The sequence below is a fragment of the Monodelphis domestica genome, chromosome 4 (assembly GCF_027887165.1).
Source record: "Monodelphis domestica isolate mMonDom1 chromosome 4, mMonDom1.pri, whole genome shotgun sequence".
Classification (NCBI taxonomy): Eukaryota; Metazoa; Chordata; class Mammalia; order Didelphimorphia; family Didelphidae; genus Monodelphis; species Monodelphis domestica.
In genome coordinates, this window is record NC_077230.1 from 115,019,719 (window position 1) to 115,044,915 (window position 25,197).

General features: G+C 32.8%; 1 protein-coding gene across 2 annotated transcripts in view; it reads right to left on the reverse strand.

Annotated features, from left to right (window-relative positions):
* Window positions 1-25,197, reverse strand: part of CNTNAP5 (contactin associated protein family member 5) — a 908,736-nt gene that overhangs the window by 423,662 nt on the left and 459,877 nt on the right. For both annotated transcript variants that reach the window (XM_056793728.1, XM_056793729.1), the window contains exons 9-10: window positions 3,226-3,375; window positions 49-220 (exon numbers count right to left, since the gene is read on the reverse strand). In XM_056793728.1, coding sequence (XP_056649706.1) covers window positions 49-220; window positions 3,226-3,375 — 322 coding nt within the window. The remainder of the gene's footprint in view (window positions 1-48; window positions 221-3,225; window positions 3,376-25,197) is intronic.

The following is a 25,197-nucleotide window of genomic DNA, read 5'->3' on the forward strand; positions in this document are numbered from 1 at the left end:
TGAATAGTAAGAATGGGAAGGGGGAGGAGGAGAAGAGACAATAATTACCTGTCTTTGATGCTACACAGATCAATGTGTAAATCACTAAAATTCCCCAGGGAACCTTGCTGAACTGAAATGAGGTCCTTGGGCTGGTTATCAATAAAGATGAGCCTCATGCAGCCTTGGAAAGCCTTAATGGGATTTAAACATTGAGATTCGGTGAAATTGTCAGGGCACCCTGTGGGAGAGAGAAAAAGATGAAGAAGAATACTGAAATGATCAGTCATTTCTTTGGTGACCTATTGATGGAGGACCTTGATGTCTAATTATCTTTGGTACTTTTCATTCACGGCAGTATGCATGCTTTTGTTGTAAATCTTACATTTTCAAGGAATGGGACAAAAACAGTACTAAATGGGGCACATTCAATCATTTCAAACAGAAAAAAAAGTGTTAAATAATCTCACATCACTGCAACATATTTCTCATTTCAATTTATGTTCATTTGGTAAACATTATGATTCAAATGCATGGTGTATTTCATCCAGAGAGAGTTTTACATTAAAGTTACATAGAAATTTGAATTCTGCCTTGAAAAAGTCTAAATGTATGTTTTAATTTTGAAATAGACTTTCCATGGAAAGTGTGCTTTAGATAAGGAGAGAAGCAGAGTAATTGTGAACATTAACAGTCTTCATTCTTAAGGAATGTATGCATTGAAATTTTACTAAAATGATGAAGTGATATTAAAATGCAAGACAACTTTCAAAAGAACTAGGACTGTAAATGAATGCAATTGTGGTGTTATTATAGCCCATGTGGAAGGTTGAATGTATCTTTTAAAGTAGTTTTGCCTATTCTTATGTGTCTCTCTACCAACTCTGTCCTCTACACAATCATGTAAGCTTCCATTTGATTCACATGGCAAGGCTGCCTACTGACATATTACTACCTTCCTCCTTAGTGCAGGTAAACAATAGCATAGGTATTTGAGTGCATGTGTTAGTCACAGACCCCAGGCTCCATCATTTTAATCAGTTCAGAGCATATGGCAGAGCAGCCTTGAAAATGGCAGCAACAAGCCATAAATAATGGGGAATTATTTCAACCACCTCTAATAGATAGGCTCTGCTTGCCTGAAACCCAACAGCTGGTTAATAGCTCATAGCCATACTATAAAATGGAGGAGGATGCTACAGTTTCTAATTGCAGCTGCAGAGAGAATTTATGTAAGTTGACTATTAGTACCTCAGCTCATTTTTCACCTTTCTCAGAGTTGCAGAATACATGAGGAATAATTGTCCAAACTCTGCAATTCTGAGATGAATCTGAGCCAGTGCAGGTCCTTTTGCCATTAAGACCTACCAAAAATAGCACCTATTCAAACTAAGGGGAGGATAAGTATTTTGCCTGCAAGGCTTTGCTGATGCCTATTAGTTATTTCACAATGTAAATTAATTAGAAACAATCCAGTTCCCTCTGAAATATCTTCTAAGATACCTTATTCTATCTATGTTTATATGTAGAGTAAAATTGTGAAACTGTTTTGGGGGATTACAGCTTCTCTCTAGATCTGCTTTCTAGCCCGATAGGGTAAAAGCATTTTTTCTCTACTTTTCTGTTCAGTCTCCCCACTGTCAGGATGGAATACACATTCAATCAACCTTAACCTGGATTATAATCTTCTCTAGAATAAAAATATTATCTTATTCCTAAATATGGAATGAAGATTCCTCAGGATATAGTTAACAGAAGTTCAATTAGGGATAGGAATATAGGGTAACCATCTTTATTACCTCTGAAATTGCAACACGAGGTCAGTGTGCCTACTTTGATTATGTTTAAGATTATTCTTTCATTAAGTCCTTGCCAACTTTGAAACTTAAATAATCTACATTTCAGGCATTAGAACAACATATAAATGATATTTAAAACCTTTCTATTCTTTCCTCCACCACTACCTGAATTTTGATTTAACACTGTACATAGTCTTGTTTTACTTTGGGCAGGGTAAGAAAGAAACAAAAAATAGCTTCTTCAGATTAGTAGACAAATTGTCAAAAAGATAACTAAAATAAAATTTCCTATTAGCCATGGGATGAAAAGGAATCTTGTCTTCAAATATCATTTAGAAATAGGCTAAAGATTTTGTTTTATTATGGTTGGTCCAGATTTATCACTTAATTTGGGAATGGAACCCAATATTAAACTTGAATAGTCCATTTTAAAACTGTAAAATTTCTTGTGAAATGAACTTGTAGATTTGGGTGAAATAGAAAAATGATTAGAAATGCTGTGTAACTGAAGGATGTGAAAGTGTGTGTGGGGAGAATTTTACTTCCCCTATGGAATGTTTAGGTTTTTTATCTCATCACAAATATACCCATAAGATGATAATTATCATTTAAACCCTTATACCACAATGGGTTGGTAGAGATGATAATGCCTTTAAGAGGATTATATTGCATAAGGTATCATCAATATTATGACCTCTTGAATCATGGTCAACTTTATTAAATTTTTTAAGCTGTGTTTCTTCTTCTGAATATTTTATGAGCTTTGCCCATAGAGGTGGTATAATAGATAGAGTACTAGACTAGGAGACAAAGATATGAATTAAAATTCTGCTTCAGACATTTACTAGCTTTGAAATTCTTGGTTATTCCATTAACCTTTCTTAGTATTAGTTTCCTCATCTGTAAAATGCAGATGGCAATAGCAACCACCTCCTAGGGTTGTAAGGATCACATTTTAGAAAACATATATAACATGCTTTTCTTTTCTTTTTTAACCCCTTTCTTTCCATCCTAGAATCAATACTGTGTATTTGATCAAAGGCAGAAGAATGGTAGTGGATAGGCAATGGGAGTTAAATGTCTTGCCAAGGGTTACATAGCTAGGAAATACCTGAGACAAAATTTGAACTCAGGGCCTCCCATGTCTATGCCTGCCTCTCCATCTACTGAGCCATCTATTTGGCCCTTATGAAGTGATTTCCAAAACTTAAAACACTATAAAAACTTTAGTGATTATTAACATTAGATAACAACAACAGCTATTGCTAACTCTACTTTCCACATTGCTCTGATCTCAGATGATTTTCTCCAGTGAGAAATTGCTTGTTTATTTTTTGAATGGAAGTAGGACATATGAAAATGTAAGAATGACAGTTATAATAGTGAAATAAATCCCCAATGCTAGCTTCCCACCTTTGGGTTCCTTCTGGAAAGTTCAGCAACATACCTCCAAAGTAGTAGCTATTCCCAGAGTAAATCTGGAGCCTAGTGGTTTCATGAGCAGCGGATGCTGCATCATTATCCAATGTCAAAGTAATGCGGTTCCTTCTGGCATTGATGCTAACTGAATGCCACAGGCCATCATTTAGGTTGCTTCCTGGAAAAGAAATAAGACAGGAGACAAAGAGGTTGTGATTGATACTGGGAGGGGTGTAAAGCAGGAGATCACATCATTTCCCCCAGTTTGTGACATAAATAACTGTAACTTTCTCCTATCTCTGAAAAGAACTCTGAACAAGGAATTAGAAGCCCAAGACTAAATCTAATTTCTGCCACTCATTAGTTGGATAGTCTTGTATATACTACTGAAATATTCTGAATCTCAGTTTCTTCATCTTTAAAGGTACCACTTAAGGTACTTCATAAATGAGCCACATAATATCTATCATTAGTCAAGGGCAGGGCATCTGACCTCATTACAGAGATGTAGAAATGAGGCAGTGACATTCAGAATAAATGCCAGACAATTTTGATACTCAACCAAGTACATGTTTTCATGTCTAACTCTTAAATGCATAATAATTTGAATATATCTGAATGGAAAAATAAATGTACAAATATCATGAATGATTCTATATAAAAAATAGATGCCTAATAAGTACTTACTGAAGAGATCAGTCTTATATGTAAACATATATTTGTAAGACTTTATATAATTTCATTAAAACATCATATATATAACACACAATTCCTCTTTTTACTAACATGATAACTGTTTCCTCTTCCAATTAGAAGGAAAAAGTCAAAGGTAAGTAAGTAAACAGAATCCCATGATCCAGCAAAATTACCTTCATAACATACCAAGCTGTCAAATCATTCTGGCAATGAAATCAAATAGGAAAGCAGAACAGATCTTTCAACCATGTATCTCCTCAATGTGTCTTGTGTTTAATTTTAACAAGTTTAATCTACTTCTGATCTGAGTTAATAGGCTAGATTCAATCATTTTGGTCATGAGAGATTAAGCACAAAGGAATGACTTGAGGATGAAAGGGATGGAGAGTTTTCATGGGCAAAAAAACAAGAAACAGATATTGAGGCAAATAAATGTCATGGAGATAAGATATAGAGGTACAATCTGAAAAGGTAAGGAAGTATTATGAATTAAAATTTCAGAAATCTCTGGAGTCTTTGATAGTAATCAAGAAGAGAGGTCCACAGAAGTCATTAAGTTGACATGGGCACAAACACTACTGGTACCAATGAATCTGGAAAGCTCAGGTTGTCTATTCAATCTCGGCATGACTATCTTGTTCTTACTAGCAACTAAACAGAATTCCTCCTTTTCATATTTGTTCACTTGATTTTTTTGGCAAGAAAATAAGAAATCCAGAGATGACTTTAAAGTCTCCTATGGCCCACCTCTTGGTATCCCTGTCATAACCTTCTTACTTGTTAGAATAACTGAATAAAGATTATCAATCAGTGAGAAAAGCATGAGATTGTACTCATTTGATTCTTTCTTATCTTTGTGTCACTAACACCTAATTACAGTATCTTATATACAATATGTACCATATTCAATTGTCTGCTAAATTAAACTGAATACATCATTTATTAGTTAATATGTTTAATTTTTGTATTGAAGAGTTCTGTATTTGTTGACTTAAAAGTCTAATTGTTAGGAAATTAAGTTTTTCTTTTAGTCATTCATATCTAAAGAAAGTGTAGCCATGCAAATCAAATGGCTTTAAGGTATCATAATCCACCTCATGGCCCAATGCAACCTTAACTGTACAAAAAGTAGAAAAGAAAAGAAAAAATTCAGCTCTTTGATTACTGCTCCTGTAAATCCAAACCCATAAAATTATTAAAATGTTTAAAATAAGAAGTGGCATCTTCTATCTCTTTATAATCTCAAGCCAACTGCAGTAGAAAAAAACTATTTTATATTCTGTTAATTTAATCTCTCACTGATTTTTTTTTCTTTAAGGCAAAATTGGAAGAAAAGGTGATGCTACTAGAGGTATGTGAAAAGTCACTTTAAAAGATTTTGGCTTACTGTCCAGTAGATGAAAAGTGCTATAAGAAGCATCATTTTCCAAGTATTGAAACCATGTCATAGAGATAAACCAAGTTGTCAAATTTGGCAGGCAGATGATAATTTAAGGAATGATCAAAAGACTTGCACAGCTGCCAGATTTTAATTCTCCACTCACAACAACAGTGTTGCAACAAATTCTGGGTGTTATTTGTCTCCTATGTCTTCCCAGAAAAATGCCAACTTTGGTCACACAATGTAACATATGAATAAAAAGGGTGATAAATTCTGATCAGAACATTTTTAGAATGTTGTACTTCATTCTGGATATTACATTTCAGAAGGGTTACTAATATAATGAAGAAAATTATCCCATATCATATTAAATGGCAAAAGGTGACTGGGAAGATTTATAATGGAGAAGAGAAAATTTGGGGACACCTGATCATTATCTTAACCCATATGAAGGGTTTTTACATGGAAAAGTTAGATTCTCTCCTTATACCAAGGAATAGAAATTGAAGGGCTGTGGATTCTAGACTATTATTGGAAAAAAAAAACTTCCTAACAATTAAAAATGTCCATTATCATCTCTTCAAAAAGTGAGTAACCTCAACTACAGTTTGATGAAAACTAGATGTCATTTTGTCAAGGATGCTAAAAAGAGAATTTATGCTTCAAGTAGAGACTTAACTAATCTTTAGGGTGCATTTCAATATTATGATTCCATGTTTTATTCTTTCTACTGTATATGTATGCTTTTATTTTGAATACTGAGAATACTGTAGTATGCTGATTAACTTAAAACCTACATAGATAGATGAAGACAATGTTGGTATTTTAATGTAACCAATTCTGTTTTCATTGAAAACCTATCTGGAGCATGGAATAGCTCTGTTTTCAAGCTGCCTAATTTCCCTTAATTTTTAAACTTAAATCATTAACAGTTAAAAATGTATATCATTTAGGGGTGGGGACAGTGATACTGGGTCTATAATGACCAAGTTGCGATAGCTCTCTCTTCATTCATTTCCAGGTTGTACAGAACATCCCCAGTGAATTTTAATGCAAGTTTGCATTCTTCAAATCAGTTAACTACATTTTTTCTTAATTTTGGGGTGCAAGTGGCAAGTTTTTTTGATAATTTGAAAATAGAATGTGAAGATTCACATAGTACAATAGATTGCTGAACTACTATTCTGTTTACAAGACTTGCCGGATCATGTTGATTTCCTGTTGTTTTTGTTTGTTTGTTTGTTTGTTTTATAAACCCTTACCTTCCGTATTAGAGTTGATACTAAGTATTAGTTCCAAAGCAGAAGAGCACTAAGGCTCAAGTGAGGCTAACTGACTTGCCCAAGGTCACAAAGCTAGGAAGTGTCTGAGGCCAGATTTGAACCAGAAACACCTGTCTCCCTGAGCAACCTACATGCCCCTTCTTGTTTACTTTTAATACTAACTATTATTAAATTTAGAAAATATTACTAGCTCTTTGTATAATAGAAAATGGCTATAGGAATTGCCTGGAAAAATAGCATTGCTTAAGCTAAAATGGAAAAAGCATATTAGGGATAAAATCAATAATCTTTTCCATCTACCCATCGTTTGCTAGATCCTGCCTTGATATATTTGTTGATATTATTCCTCCATATGAAAATGAGTTCCTTTCTCCTCTCTACCAACACATATCCATGTAAAACTCTTAAAACCCAGCAGAACATCTACCTCCTCAAGGTTCTGTGACTATCTGTTAGCCTGATCACATTTTTCTTTCCCTTTAATGAACTCTCAGAAAATTATTCCCTATGTCTTTACATTCTCTCCAACTAAAGAAGCTCCTAATGTCATATTCAGCATTTGATTCCTATGACCTTCTAGGGCAATGATATGTCCCATTCCTTTCCACTGTCAGCCAGAACTATGTCTTTGTTCTAATAGAGTACTGATGGTACAGAAGACAGAATCATAGAATCTCAAAGTACTGAAAGGCAATTTTGTTATAATGTAAAATACCTACTATTATCTTTTTCCCAAAAATATTGTTAAGTGCTTACTCAGTCTGTGTTTGAGAATCTTTAGGGGAAATAATCATATCCACCACCTTAAAAGGCAACCTCTGACACATTTGTGCAATTCTAATTTCTAGATGTTCCCCCCCTCCCTTTACATTCAACTTATATATTTTCCTTTGCAGCTTCTGATTATTGTTCTAATTCCTTAAGGATTATGTAAAAATATGTTGATGGGATGTCCTTTGGAAGACAGATTATGATACTTGAATATCTAGATATCAGTGAAGTACTCCTGAGTCTTCATATCATCAAAATAATTTTTTTTCAGAATCTTTAACTGAAGATGGTATGCTGTGAAATATAGTTTCTCATAGACATGGAACAGTTGGTTAGTATCTGAACTAAGAATCCAGAGTTTTAAAAAATAATCAAAATGTGGTTTCGACAGAAAAAAATTGGAAGTCACTATCACTACCCTTCTCCTGCTTGCCTGTCTCTCTCAATGAAGTCTAAAGTGACATTGTTTTTGCTGCTTCCATGACATGGTTCTAGTAGCTCCAGGCATTTTTTTCTGACTCTCCCCCAAGCCTGCCATGCTCTTCCTCTTCACATCTGCCCCTCAGATTCTCTGGCTTCCTTAAAGTGTCTAGGATAAACTCCTGTCTTCTAAATGTTGGCTTTCCCAACTCCTCTAATTCTAGTACCTTCTATCTCAATTATTTCCTATTTATCCTGTATATAGCTTTATCATACATATGTGTTTGCTTGTTGTCTCCCCATTAAATTGTAAGGTTCATAAGTTCAGGAAATGTGTTTTACATTAGTAAGGAGATGATAGATAGATAAACAGATAGATATACAGACATAAAAAGATAGATAAGACAGGTAGATATACAGACAGATAGGAAGACAGAAAGATGTGTTAGAGAGATGATAGATTGGGAGATAGAGAAATATAGATAAAAGAACAGATATAGATTTATATTGCCACTCATAACCTAGTCATCTCCTATATTTCCATTATACTTATAAGTTAATCCTTGTCCTATACTAGTGACAATGGCCTCACAGTTACTACATGAACAAGACATTTCATTTCATTTCTCTATGCATTTTCTCAGACTCTCCACCATGACTGAAACACTATCCCTCCTTTACTCGGAATACTGGCCTCTTTGGTTTCCTTTGTCACAACTAAAATCCCATTTTCAACATGAAGCCTTGACCAACCACTCTTAATTAAAATGCCTCCTCTATGTTAATTATTTCCTACCTATTAATAGCTTATATTACATACATACACATATATGTATTTATGTATGTATGTATATATGTATGTATGTAGATTTTAATGTCGTTTAACTATTAGATAGCAAGCTCTCAATGCTTAGCCTAGTGCCTGTCACACAGCAGGTGCTTAATAAACATATATTGAATTTAAAATGATAAATATTACCCCAAGAGTCTTAGAGCAGTTAAACTTGTGAGACTTCATAAGTATACAACTTTAAAGTTTCATTTTAAAAATAATGTAAAAGTTTATTTAGGGGCAGCAAGATAATTCTGGATAGAGAATCAGGCCTAGAAACAGGAGGATTCCCTGGAACCTGGAACAGGAGGAACTGGAACCCAGGAGGGTTCCAATGTGATCGCATATATTTCCTAGTTTTGTGCCCCTGGATAAGTCACATAATCCCCATTTCCTAGACCTTACTGCTCTTCTCATGTGGAATCAATACATAGTACTGATTCTAATGCAGAAAATAAGGGTATTTTTTTTAAGTTTGTTTTTTTATATATTTCTTAGATATTTAGTTGTGTCAAATTTGAATAACTATTTCAATTTTAACAAGATGGACAATCCCATCATTATGCATTATACTTTCAATAGCTACTGGATGACATTTTCTTAGACAGGCAGAAGGCTGCAAGGCATTTATTAAGCATCTTCTCTGTTGTAGTCACTGTACTAAAGGCTACACAAACACCTTATTTGAGTTCACAACAATCCTGTGAAAAGGGTGAGCTCATTATTACTGTTTATTAGTTGAGGAAATTGATTCAATAGAGGAGGTCCTCTTGCTTTGCTAACTATCTCAGTCATCTGATTTCTTTTTCCTAATAGAGTTTTTCTTTTAACAGTCACATCAAAATTTTAATTTGTATATCACAATCTCATTCTTGGGATGATCAGAAGACTAGGATTACAGTATATTCCTTTTAGTCTATGAGCAGCAGATAATGAAAATTTCCATAAATTTCAAAAATTAAAAAGATCAAGAGATTGCAGAACAATATTTATACATTTTAATAATAAACATCTATATCTATAGGCAAGTATATTAAGTTGTCTCTCTATATATTTGTAAATATATGCTAGAAACCACCATATACCTTTCTAGCTCTATATGTATATATGTGCATACATGAATTTATGTATATGTGTATACATAAGCATAAACATATACATTCACACATATGATTGTATAAATATACATACATGTATCTCTGCCACACTGCAGGGACTAGGGGTATGATGCCCCCACAAACTAGAAAAACCCTGTAAACATTTTTGGCCCTCCTTTCATAGAACAAAAATCTGAATTTTTTTCTTTTTCTTTCATGGTGTGCTTATAGTACATTATTGTAAAATTTAGGTTTAATATTTGATCATAGTCTATATATAGGTCAAAGTTAAGATATCTCTATATTTGCAGACTTTGTGCAATGCCTGCTGGCTTTCAGGTTCTTTTTAGAAACTAACTTATTGCTTACTTTAACTTTAAAAAAGAAATTTTATATATTTATTGGATTAAAAGATAAACTATATTGATATCATATAATACTGTATAAACATTTTATTTTTTTCTGAGTTTCTCAACTTGTTCTTTGTTGTCTGCCAGCCTTCACGTGTCACTGGAAGCTTCCAAAAAACTCTCCCGACATTCTTGTATAATTCCTTCTGCCATCCTGAGATTTATTGAAATTGCAATAGGGAAGGTTAAGATATGGAAAAAGATACTGTTGTGTGTGTATGTATACATATATATATTCATACCTATGTGCATACATAATTTATGTATAAGTTTGCACATATAGTAAAGTCTCTCATGTTCAACATCTCTTCTTATTTTACCCTGACCTGGTCAAATACTTTTTTTTTTATATACTCTTGTCTAATATTAGTTATAAGACAGAAGAATGACAAAGACTAAGAAATCAGTGTTAAATGACTTGCCCAGGGCACACAGCTATGAAGTGTCTAAGGCCACATATAAATCCAAGATTTCCCATCTCTAGGCATGGCTCTCAATCCACTAAGCCACCTGGCTGCCCTAACCAGGTATACTCCTAAGGAGTTTCTCACAAATGATACTCTTTGGCTCCTTTGACACTCCAATATAGTTTTTGTAAGTCCTATCAGGAAAAAAATGAAACTATGAAATTATAGCAAAAGAAACATTTAAGTTAAGCAAAACAAAAAATAATAACCAGGAGTCACTGTAGTCATAATAAACAGGATCAGAATTCTCCACAGCTTCCTCTGTTATCAATGAGAATATGCCTTTAAGGACATCACACAACCATTTTACATACACACACACACACACACACATACACACAAACATATTGTCACCCCCTTTTTCTATTTCTTAAAAGCTAGAGTTTACATTCCCTCTGTACCTAACAGTACTTTTGCTTATACTTGAAACTCATTAAATGCTTGTTTTATTGGCTCAAGTATGCAGGGTTTTCTAAAAGTCTTAAGATTTAATATTATAAAACAACATGATGACTTTTGAACTATCATTTATAATTTTCCTGAATATTTTGGTCAAACAGAACCACAGAACCAAATGATAACTTTCCTTCCTAATTATGAAACCAAGTTTGTGATAGGTAATCAGGAAGAACAATTACTATAATAAGTCCTCTTAATTAATTGAAATATGACCTATTTGGGAGGAATATTTCAATTTATGCTTATAGAAGGAATGCTAACAAACAGTTTCAAATATCAAGTTATTGTTTGGGACTAAAAGTAGACATTGCTACAATTTTTTTTCTAATGTGAATATGGATCATCAGCACAGCAAAAATTAAAGTGTAACAAAGTCAGCATATGACATAATTATGTAAAAATCTTTTGAAAATGTGAGGAATAGGAACATTTTCATATAAAGACCAAATTGAACCATATGTAATTGTGCTCCTAGTGAAGTCCTTAACAATATAATCAATCACTCTCTATCAATCAGTCAATCAGTGGTTCTCTTTGGCTGAATAAGGATCAAACTTTCATTTCTGATATGATATTCAAGACACTGATCACTTTTCTAATTTTTTTAATCATTTTTTTACCTTCCACTCTTTTTATGTTCCTAAAATACAGTATTCTGTCCCTGAACACAACCTGTGCTTTCTAATAACCTTGCCTCTAGTGATGTTGTTGTTGGAATGTCCTTTTGGCCTTTCTTCACCTAGACATCCCTTAAAGATCAAATCAAATATTCTCCTAAGGAGTCTTTGCTGATTTTCTTGTTTGATAAAGATCTTCTCCTGTCACATCTGACAAGGCACTTCCTCACGTGTGCCATTTTTCTTAATTTTGTTAATTGTGAGTTTTTAATGACAGCATACTTTATTGGGTAGAAGACCAGACAAGTAACCAGAAATAAATGGTGTCAAGACTTTTCTATGACATATCTTCAGCTAGTCACTTAACTACTCAGTACTCAAGGCAGTTCTGTCATACGATAAACTTCACAAAAGGAGCTGGTTTTCTCTTTTAGAGGGAATTTCCTTATATGAGAAATCACTATATTGATGAAATCACCAGTTGTATCACTTTAATTATTGTCTATTATTGTTTCTTATACTTATCTGTGGTTGCCTTATCCCACTATTAGACTTTAAAGGCTTGGAGAATAAACACCATGAACATCTACATTTTTTTCAGAGTGCTTAGCACAATGCTCTGTACCCAGAAAAATAAATAATACATGTTTGGTGAATGAAATAATAATAATATTGTCAGTGCCTTTATTATTATTGCTTTACATGTCTAGAAAGCTTTAACTTGGTTTGGGATTGAAGTCTGCAGTCTGAGGATCTAATTGAATTTGTGTTTGGGTGGGGGTTGGAAACAACATTTGAGGCTTTTAATAAAATAATACAGGTTGGAACTTTCAACTCTGAATATAGTCAAACAGCCTGTTGTGACAGTTGTAGCCCTGAACTTCTCTATTTACCCTCACTAATGGGATTGTCTCATCAACGTTATCTTAGCTAAAACAAGAAGGCATTTAGTTAGTGACAATTTAATTGTAGGAGAGGAGAGAGTTCATAGACTAGTCATGTTTACTTGATGTGCAGATGGTAGCTAAATACAAATGGCTTATATGAAAAAGGGTAACATTTTGGGAGCAGCTAAGTTAATTACAGAGTTGTAGCCTGTAACCATCTGGCTGCCAGTATTAATCAGGGTGAGTACTTCCATCATAGCGATGGGTCTTGCTCAACCATATCTACTACTACTACTACTGGGATCTCTGTTGACCTTTCTCTAATTAGTGCTTTCTCTCATACATGTTTCATTCTATGACCTGAACCAAATCCTAGCTAACCATGTGTGTTTAATAAGTATTTGTGAAAAAATCAGTAACAACTTTTCTTCATCATCAGATCTCTGTCCTTCAGAACTTTGTCTGAGGTTGCTTTGCATAGCCTCTAAGCTGACTTTGAGTCCAACAAAATTGGAAATGTTTCATTTAAAAATATGTCATTGTCTGTTGCAACTAAATGCCTTACATGGTTCCTGGAATTGATACTATGTTAATAGACTCTTCAGCTTGGAGTTTATAATGTAGAAAACTCATTTTTTAGTCTTACTTTAGTTTTAATATATGAACTGTTTAATCTGAGTCAATTAAAAAGTATTTAGGAACTATAATATATTTTATCCATATTGTAAACAGCCAGAAAGAAACAATTCAATATCATGGAGCCATGACAAGTTTCAATGGCTTCCATATTAAAATATTAAAAGACTGGAAGTCCTGGAATATAATGTATTGTAAAGAAATAAAGGTCAGATTTTCATCAAGAATGACTTTTCCAGAAATGCCAAGTTTTAGACCTTAAAGGGGAAAAATAGAAATTTAATAAAAAAGAGAACTTATAAAAATTTATAATGAAAAGAACAGAATTGAATAGAAAGATATACATGGAAGAGAAATTGTACAGGATATATTCCTATGTGGAAAGATAATGCTTTTTAACTCCTAAGCACTTTATCATTATGAGGACAGTTAGAAGGGCTCTACTATGGATGTCAGTTGATTATGAGAGAATAATTTTTAAAAAATAAATTGGGAGTGCATCCAAGATGGCCAGAAAGGTACACAGACTCATCTGATTTCTACTAAGTTACCTTACACAAAACCTAGGAAAGAACACCTCAAACTGACTTTTGGAGCCACATAATACTAAAAAAAGTAATTTTTTCATCCAAAATGACTTAGAAGGCTGACACAGAAGAGCTAGTACACTGGAGTGGGAATGGAGCATAAATTAGCAAGCTAAGGCAAGCTCCACCATGGCAACATGCCTTAGAAGCACCTGACTCAGCAGCAAAGATTTTGGGGGCTCTCAATTGTAAAAGGGGTTTTTTGAATAACTGCTCAGAAGGAGTTTACAAGGGTCCCTTTACTGGTTCTTGGTGAAGGCTATTTGTGCATTGCCCAAAATGCAGATCCATATGTGGTCCTGAGGTATGTCTCAGGGTGAGGAAGAACATTAGTACATGTCATCACTTTGGACCACAGCAGGGGACTGTGAAGATAATTTTAGGGTTGTGACTTAAAATCTAGATTTAATTGGCTGCCAGAGGAAATCCCAAATAAAATACCCACATCAGTCTGGAAATTTACAGTAATTTAATTAATATAGAGGGAAGGAATTTAAGGAGAAGGGGTGAAGATACGATTTCTTCTTCCTGGCCTGTGCCAGGGGGAGTTTCAAATTCCCACCTCTAGATCTCTGAAGAAGATTAGAGGCTTCTAAGAGGATAAAGTTGGAAAAGTAAAGGAGGGAAACTCAGTCAGAAACTCACCACCAAACCAGATGATAGTTTGTAGCCATGCTATGATGCCAAAAAGGCCCAGCACGCTGTTATCAGCCAACTCTCCGCCTCAAAAGGTACTGGAGAGAGGAAATGAGCCAATATATAGACTTTTCACCCTGGTGTCCCCTCCTCTAAATGCCCATTCTTTTAGAGTTCTCATCTTCTTTGATTAGATTATATCTTTGAGTTACCTAACACTTCTTTGTTAAGTTCACCTTTTGTGAGTTACTTTTTTGTATTAAGATCTTAAAATAGACAACTTAAAGTTCTAGTTTCACTATAAGGTAAGAGTTAAGTACCTTCATTATTCAATCAGGAGATTACAACTTTATCTTCCCCTAAAATATGGTCTAAGTAGAGTAGAGTAATTTAACATTCAAAATCCCCACTGATTTTGTTAGACTAAGTATCTTTATTGTTAAAATCAGGAAATAGCTAAATCTAGTCTTCACAGGACCCTGGTCACATTTCCAAGGCATAAAAAATTGCTTTTGGTTACTCATAGACTAAAGGCAAGAGAGTATTAAACACACCTTTCCTTATATAGTACCAACTTGGAAGAACTGAGAGCAAAGTGATTCCCACAACCAGATGGAAGGCAGCTACACAAAGACCTAAATCTTAGAAAAATTCTCTCTTCACCACAGTTATAGAACTCTAACAGTTGTTTGTTTGTTTGTTTAATTAAAAGAAAAGAAGAAGCCTTGAATAGGAGCAAATAAGAAAAGAAACCCAACAGGGAAAGTCAATACTGTTGTATCCAAATCCTCAAAAAAAAATGTGAATTTCTAGTAAGCCCAAAAAGAATTAATGGAGGAGGTTAAAAGTATTTTTAAAATCAAATAAGAAATGCAGAAAATAATTGGGATAATAAATGAAAGTGATACAAGAAAATTATTTTTAAAAAAGGCCAATGTCTTGGTAAAGGAAGCATAAAACATACTGAAGAAATTAAAATCTTAAAAACTAAAATAGACCAATTTGCAAGAGGAACAAACATCCTATGAAGAGAAGAATTCTTTAAAAAGCTGAATTGGCTAAATGGAAAAAGAGGTACAAATATTCCAATGAGGAAAAAAAAACTCTTTAGAAAGTAGAATTGGCCAAATGGAAAAGGAGATACAAAAGCTCATTCAAGAAAATCACGTATTAAAATTTTAATTGAGAAAGTGGAAGCTAATGTCTCCACGAGATATCAAGAAACAGTCAAAGGAAGCAAAAAAAAAGAATATATATATATATATATGTGTGTATATATATATATATACACATATATATATGTTTCCAATGACAAGTTTTACTTTGATTGCTGTATGAAGTGAAAGACAAATCTTCATATTTTAGCATAGCTTCAGGTTCTAGATACAATCTAGTGCCAAATCTCATGATTTTTATTATATAATGTGTTAAGACTTCAATAGCAGAGGCTATTTAGAACCAGCTTTGACTTTACATATTGTTTAAAAATAATTTTCATGTTGCTTACACACTAGTGTTAGATGAAAATGCCATCTACAGGGTAGATATTATACTGTTTGATACTCAAAATATTTTCCATTTTGTTTAAAGTAGGAAAGTACATAACTGAACTTTGAGTAAACTATGGCTAAAAAAAGGCCTGTTTTAACTTTTCTTGCAATAAATATATATGAGTAAAGTTTAAAGCTCTGTAAGACTTTTAAAACCAAATGTTTTCTAATAACCCTTTTTTTGCTATGTACCTGAATAATATAGTAACTACAAAAAACTCATTACAGACTTCACAGTAATTGCTAAACATGCCATTAATACCTTTAACATGTTTACAAGTTTTATTTTCATCAATAAAATTTTAATGGAGCATTGTGAAAATGTATCCAAACAGTGCCTTTAGCATTACATTTGTAGAGGCTTATATTTAAAGAAATAACTATTCATTTATATATATATATATATATATATATATATATATATATATATATATATATATATATATATATATATATATATATACATGAAAAACAAATCCAAGAGAGGGAATCTAAGAATTATTGGACAACCTAAAAGTGAAAGTCTTGGTCAAAAAAAGAGCTTAGACATCATCTTCAAGAAAATATTACAGAAAAGTTCCATGATATTCTAGAACTGGAAAGAAAAATAGAAATTGAAAGAATCCACTGATCACCTCCTGAAAGAGATCCCCCCCCCCAAAAGACTCCTAGGAATATTATAGTCAAATTCTAGATCTCTCAAATCAAAGAGAAAGTTTTGCAAACAACTAAAAAAATAAATAATTCAAATATCATGGAGCCACAGAAATACTAAAAAAAGTTTCAGCAGATTCTACATCAAAGGATTGAAGAACCTAGAATATGATATTCCGGAGAGCAAAGGAGTTAGGACTTAAAATAAGAGTCATTTACCCAGCAAAACTGAGGATAATACTTCTGTGGAAATATTGTTATTCAATGAACTAAAGGACTCTCAAATATTCCTGATAAAAAGACCAAAGCTAAATGAAAAAAAAAATGACTCTTTAATACAAGACTAAAGAGAAGCATAAGCATAAAAAGGTGAGCAGGAAAGAAGAATCAAGACATCAATAGTTAATAAACAGTTTTCATGGTAATATGATTCTTCTAAATTCTAAGAATTTTATCATTAGGGCAGTTAGAAAGAATACATATAAACAAAAGTCAAGGGTGTAAGTTGAATGCGATTGAATAATACAAAAAATTAAAATTGAGGCATGAAAAAACAAAACATTGGGTGGAGAAATAGGGGGAAAAAGAGAATGGAGTAAATGAATGAACAAAAGAGGTATGAAAGAGCTAAAATAGTAGTGGGGAATGTAGGAGAGGTGGGGAAGTGAACATGTGATCCTTATTCTCATTAGAATTGACTCAATATGGAAAGAATATATACAAGCATCTGGGTATAGAAATATCTTACCCTAAAGGAAAATGGGAGGGAAAGGGAATAAAAGGGAGAAGGGGCTGTTAGAAAAGAGAGCAAATTGTGGGAGGTGGTGATCAGAGATAAAACAGGAAATAAAATAATTATAATGGCACATAATTTTTACAAGTCTCTAATAAAGGCCTCATTTCTCAAATACTTAGAGAAATGAATCAAATGTATAAGAATACAAATCATTCACTAAATGATAAATTATCAAAGGATAAGAACAGGCAGTTCTCAGACAAAGTAATTAAAGCTCCTGATACTCATGCAAAAAAAGCTTTAAATCACTATTAATTAGAGAAATAGAATTAAAACAACTCTGAGGTACGACCCCACAGCTATCAGATTGACTATTATGACAGAAAAGGAAAATGAAAAAAATTGAAGGGGATGTGGTAAAATTGAGATATTAATGCTATGTTTGGGGATTTATGAACTGATTCAATCTTTCTGGAGAGCAATTTGAACCTATGCACTAAGAACAATTAAACAGTACATACACTTTGGCCCAGCAATAGCATTACCAGGTTTGTATCCCAAATATATAAATATATATATATATTTATATATATATATATATTTTTTTTTTCTTTTTAAAGGAGGGAACCTATATGTACAAAAATATTTAAAGTAGCTTTTTGTGGGGTCAAAAATTGGAAAGTGAGGGAATACCCATCAATTAGGAAAAGGTTGAGTAATTTATAGTATATGATTATAATGGAATATCATTTCATTATAAGAAATGACAAACAAGAGAAACTCAGAAAAACCCAGAAAGTCTTACATGAAGTGAAGCAGAGTGAAATATACAGAACCAGAAGAACAATATATACAAGGATAGGAATACTGCACAAGAACAACTGTGAATAACTTAGCTATTCTTAGCAATAGAAAGATTCAAAGTAATCCCAAAGGGCTCAGAATAAATAAAAAATCTGCTTAAAAAGAAAAGCTGGTGGAATCTGAATCTAAATGAAAACAATCTTTTTTCACTGTTGTTTGTTTTTTGTTTTTTGTTTTTTTTTTTGGTTGAGCTTTCTTCCACAAAAATGGTTAATATGGGGAAAAGGTTTACATGATTGTACATGTAAAATTTTTTGAGATTGCTTAACATCTCAGTGTGGACTGGAGATATTTAAGGTGATAAGGGAAGAAGGGAGAGATTTCGAGAATCAAAATTCTTTGAAAAATGTTGGAAACTGTTCTTAGATGTAACTGGAAAAAATTAAATTAAATTAAAAAATTAAATTAAGGAATGAGAAAGAGTGATGCACAGGGGTAAGGGAGATGAAGAGAAACAACAAAAAATTCATATAATATAAAGTGTATAAAAGAAAGTTTATTACAGTGAGGGAAACATGGGGAGCTAGAGCATATTACTACTATTGGTTCAAAGATGTAATTACATAGATATTTATTTGGGTATATAAATCTATCTTACCATAAAGGAAAGTAGGAAGAAAAGGGTATTAGAGCAAGGGGGTCTTATAGAAGGGAAAGCAAATTGGGGGAGGAAGTGATCAGAAGCAAAAAAAATATTTGAGAAGGCATAGGATGACCAGAGAAAGAGAGGAAAGGATAAAAAGAAGGGGAAAGCAAGATGGAAGGGAATAGAGAATGTCATCATAATTGTGAACGTAAATGGGATGAACTCACCGATAAAATTGAAACAAATAACAGAATGTATTAAAACCAAAAAATTACAATATATTGTTTCTAAGAAATATACTGAATCTATTATCAGCAGCTGAGAGAATAAACAACCAGGGGTAGCATTCATGATCACAGACAAGGCAAAGCAGAAATAAACATATTTAAAAGACTTAATCAGGGAAATGGGATTTTACTAAAAGTTATTACCAATGAAATAATATAAATACTAAATATATATGCACTAAATGGCATAGCATCTAGATTCTTAAAAGAAATATTAAATAGTTATAGGAGAAAACTGAGAATAAAACAATACTAGCATGGGACTTTAGCTTTCCTCTATCAGACAGATAAATCTATCCATAAAAAACTAATACAGAAGTCAAGGAGAATAGAATTTTAGAATGTGCAGATATGATAGATTTCTGAAAAAAATGAATGAATGGTGCATACAATTAAAAAAACAAAAAACAAAAAACAAAAAGCCTCTATTAAGCATTAATCAAAAATGAAGTTCTGAAAATCAAAAGAAAATTAATAAAAATTTCATATAAGAAAACCACTGAACCAATGAATAAAAAATAGGAGCTTGTTTTATGGGAAAAAACATAAAACAGCAAACCTTTGATTAATTTGATTTTACAAAAGAAAGAAGAAAACCAAATTACTAGGAAAAATGTAAAGGAGTAATTCACCACCAATGAGGATGAAATGAAAGTAATTATTGGGACCTCTTTTATATTTATACCAGCTTTTTGTTAGCAAAGATTTGAAAATTGATGGTATACCTCTCTACTGGGGAATGGCTGAATAAGTTGTGGTATATGATTTTAATAGAATACTACTGTTAACCCAAAGATGCTGAACAAGACAATCACCAAAATCCTAGACAGACTTACATGAGCAGAGCCAAAAGAAAGTTAGTTATACATGATAAAAACAATAGCATACAATGATCAATAGTGAATTATTGAACTATTATCAATAATGATACAAGGTCTAGAAAAACTCCAAGGGACTCATGATCAAAAAGACTCTCTACTGCCATTAGAAGGAACTGATAGAGACTGAATGAAGACTGAAGAATCATATTTTTCACTTTATTTCCTCTCTCTATTCTAAGCGTTGTGTCTTCTTTCATCACATGACAAACATGGAATTATGTATTATATAATAATACATACATAGCCTATATCATATCATCTGCTGTATTTGGAGAACAGGGAATGATATGAGGAAGGTAGAGAAAATAGATCACGTAATATCAGAAAAAATCATTAAAATTATGTTTAGATGTTAAAAAAAAAGAATAGATGAGTGTCCAGATTAAATTAAAAGAAACAAAAAAGAAAAAAATAATAATGAACAGGATAGTTTCAGAAAAATTTGGGAAGACTCAAATAAAATTATATAATGTTAAATAAGCACAGCCAGAAGAATACTGTACACTCTAATGACATTATTCTACAGCGATCAACTATGGATTACAAAAGTCTTATGATGAAAAAGGTCATCTAACTCAAGGAAAAAGAACTGATGGGTCCTGAATGCAGATCAAAGTATAGTTTTTGCATTATGTTTTTTTTGGCTGTTTTTTTTTTTTGCAACATGACTAATATAGAAAAACATTTTGTATTTCTTTACATGTATAATATCGATTGGTGAAAGAGATGGAGGGGAGAGAATTTGGAATTCAAAATTTAAATTAATAATAATAATAAATTACATGTAATTGAGAAATAATTAAACAAAAACATATTGGGGGAAAAGTATACATGTGATGTTTACCATTATTCTTCATGTTTTATAAAGTTCTGTTTTTATAATTGTTAATTCCCCGTCCTTATAAAGGTAAATATTAGTAAGGAAAATACTTAAGATTTTGGAGTTATGAAAACTGGGTTTCCTTATTTTTTTATCTATGTGACATTGACCAAATTATTTATCATTCTGAGTCTTAGTTTACTCATCAGCAAAAGGAGTATGGAATAAATAATTTTTTAAATCCTTTCTAGCTCTAAATCCTCAAGTATTGTGACCTACTAAATAACAGGTTTGCCTATTTTGTCAAGTGACATACTGGAATATGGCTGCCCTTTTGACAAGGATGCAGTGGCTCCTCATTATCTACAATATAAAATCTGAATATGTCAACCTTTTTTAATCTATTCTTTCCTGAAATTGTCTCATCTCTTATTTATGGTTTCATTTAGCTCTGATTGGGTCTCTGTCCTAGATTTCAATGAACAGCAGAATCTTAGAATTTGAAGGTGTTTTGTTCAATTTCCTCTCCATTGAAGCAACTTTTCAGATATTGCTGTGAGGACTACTTATTTAAATGCTACTTGATATCTTTAAGTGTGAGCCCATAATATCACAACAAAGTGTATTTTTTTACTAATGGATGGGGTGAAGGGTGACAAATTTCCCACATGCAGCTTGATGTTAGCTTCAAAGATTATACCCATCTTCAAATCTTAGTTTCCCTTAACACATTAGGGGTTCTAGTACTATCATTTGTGGCCTGTTTGATGTTGTATATTGTGTGTCATTTTCCTTATTTAAAAAATGAAGGCCTGGATTAAATAGATAAATCTAAGTTCCCTTCCTTCTCTAAGCCTATGATGTTTTGATGCAATTATAAGTAAATAAAGCCCTCCAGATATAAGTATATAGCAGATTTCCCTCAGATATGAATTTTTAAAAAATAACAACATATAAGATTCTAGGAATACATGTTGTTGATGTCCTGACCCTCATACAAATACATATAAATAAGTACTAGAAGAAGGGGACAGATGAAAAGAGAAAAAGAAGAATAACTGCAATGTTGAACAGAAAAAGCAGGGAGGGGACTTTTGATCATGTTCTTACTTCATCCACTGTAACAACTAAATTCAGATAGCAACTATTTTAAGAATGAATTTACTTTGAGCCTATCTTTTTATTTCTAATGCAAAGAGCCTAAAACAGTATAAGGAAAATCATGTACAATATTTGAAAGGCTGGAAATAGGAATCAAGTGCTCACAAATGTGCAATTGAAGATTTTCTTAGTTATCATTTCTTTCTTCTTTTTTTGTGAAAATCAGGGAAAGTCTCAGATGTCCTTTGCATCTTGATTCCTATTCCAACCACATTTCTATTTTGATAATTATTTTTACTTCTTGTGAGGTTCATAAATTAGTGGGACAACCAATTGCCTATTGAGACATAGGACTCCCTTCTCTGATATTCTGCACATAAAGGAGACCACTTAGTTGGTTTCCTTTTTTAATTTTTTCAAGTATAAACTATATCCAGAATTGTTGCTCAGGTACTTCCTCAAAGTCTCTATCAATAGATGGAAGGAAGAAAGGAAAGAAATAAGCAATAAGTACCTGTAATGTATATCAGGGACCAGTAAGTGCTATACAAATTGTACCTATCATTTTATTCTTACATCAGCTCTGGAAAGTAGGTGTTACTTATTATTTCCATTTTATAGTGATGGAAATAGAGCTTACCAAGCTTTCTATATTCAAGTTATCTCTTGAAAGTAAGGATACACTGGCTCTTTAAATCTGGACAGAAGAATCTGTCCCTCTTGACAAGTAAATCGCTCTGACAATAATCTAGGCTATGGGAAGTAAAAGAAAAAACCTTCAGCAATTTAGAAGAAATGACCAGAAAGTTCATCATCTCCCAAATGGAGGAAAGGTACAATGGAAAGAGTATTCAGCTATATTCCTTGCCAGATGTTAGCTGAAGTGTATTGCTAATTAGGAAAAAAAATCATTTTTCCTTGAGCACTTTTCATGAGGCAAATAAGAAGGGGTGAATGGCTTTTTTTTTTCTTTTTGTCAGACACTGGGGGAATATGACAGCTTTTACAAGTTTTTTTCTCCAAGTCATAAAACTGCTTTAATGGACAGAGGTTCATTTAATAATACAACTAGCACCTGGATGTTTTGGAGCAAAGTGCCACTAAGTCCCACATAATATTAAAAGTGCATTTTTTACCTGGGGCCTACAAGATTCCATGTTCAAGAATCTCACCAAGTAGAAAGAAACAATTTGGAGACTTTTTTTTTTTACTTTTCTTTGCTAATCCAGGGAGTATGAGCTCAGACTTGTATAACTCTGAAATTGGTTTCCTGAATTTTCATTGACTGTGATGTTTCTCTTCCTGTCCCTACCTCTTCAAAAACATGCTTTAAGAAGCTCTGAAGTATTGCCTTTTGCCGTAGGCCTTTTCTGATCCTTTTCCACTCCAAAAGCTTAAATCTGCTTCGTCTGCATTTTATATGCAGCCACATATGTTGATGTTCCCTTCCCTGCTATATTGCAAGCTCCTTACTGGCAAATACAGTTTTGTGTTCATAACTGTATCTGCAGTGCCTGGATAAATGACTCATGTGCTACACTAAAAGAACTTAAATGTTTGATTGGTTTATTAGGGGAAACTTTTGCAATACTCAATGATTTCTGAACCTAATTAAAAACATGAAAACTTATCATAATACTCTTCTGGGTCATGGAAATTATTCTTATATCTTAGCAATCCTCACAGGAAGACCCATTCAAATTCAGGTTTTTTAGGTAAAGCTTAAAATACTTTCATAGTTTAGCTCAAGGCTATATGTCACACCCAAATGGATAAAAATCTGGTCTTTTGCTTTCTAACGTCAAAGTTTTTCCTTCAATAAGACAATTCTTCCACTATTCACCCAAATCTACCAAATTCTCTCCAGACTCCCAGCTTTGGCCTTGCTTTTCCCATCATGTAGGATGTCCTACTTTATTTTTACAAATCTAAATCTTATCTTTGTCTCAAGAATTATTCTCCTCTATGTGGTCTTTTTAGGGCACCACTACATTGATTTTCATTTCTTCTGAATTTTGTGTGCCCCCATGACTCTTTTTGAGACAATCTACAACAGGAAGCTTCTAGAAAAAAAGGAGGCATATCTTATATTTTGCTCGTATCTCTCTTGAAAAATAGCTATGTCAATATTTTAAAACTTTTAGGGATTCACAATTTCACCTTTATCAGCATTCGTTTCATCAATGCATTTGACAATCTGTATTTTTTAGTAGATTATATTTAAGAATTATTTGGTGGTCTAGAGACAGGAGGTCCTAGGTTTAAATCTGTCCTCAGACTGTGACCATGTTCAAGTCACTTAACCCCCATTGCCTAACCCTTAGCACTCTTTTGCCTTGGAACCCATATATAGTATTGATTCTAAGACAGAAGGTAAGGGTTTAAAAAAAGAATTATTTTGGTTCAATATGATTAATATGGAAATATATTTTCATGGCTTCAAACGTGTAAAATCTACCTAAAATTGGTTATCACCTGGGGAGAGGGAGGGAGGTAGGGAGAGAATTTGAAACTCAACATTTTAGAAAACATGTAAAAATGCTTTTATATGTAATAAGGAAAAAATAAAACATCATCAAAAATTATTGTGGCTGAAAAATTCATCATCCTATTGTGAAATGGGAAAAATTACTCCTTTTTTTAATCTTGTTCATAGAAAATAAAAATACAGTCCATCAGTGGTCAAATATTCAAAGCCTATCTACCCTTGGTATGACCTGCTAGACCATAGTTAGCATTGACTTCTAGGATCCTTTTTCACCTTTACATTAGAATGAAGTATCAAAGGGGAACTTGAGTGGATGAACATTATGAGTCATTCAATTAAAATGTGTTGAATAAAAGGAAATCTCACTTTATTAAGGTCTCTTTGGTTAGTTAGCCCTCAGCATTATTTGACTTTGTTTCTCAATTTATTACTGCTGGATAGAAGTAGCTATTATTTACATTCTTCTTCTGGAAATGCTGAGGTACAATAACCAAGGTCACATGGTCAGAGATGAAACTTAAATTAAAAAACAGATCTCTTTACTTGCTGTTCTTCATGCAGAGAGATACTGTTTCAGTAAATTTACCCTCCTCCTCCATAATTTAAGAGAACATCATAAACTTTATTTAAAGGAAGCACAATTCAAGGTGAAATCTATATATCAGAAAAGATGAATCCCTCCCCACTCTGAGCCATCACTAACTACCAGTAAACTGTACAAACATGAGTAAAAGATGCAATGCTGTTTATGTAGCTATTAAAAAGAGGAACTAAGGTTAAAGTCACATTTCTTAGGACAATCCTATAATGACCCTGAGTAGGTTATTGTCCATCTCTGTTTCTAATGAACAATT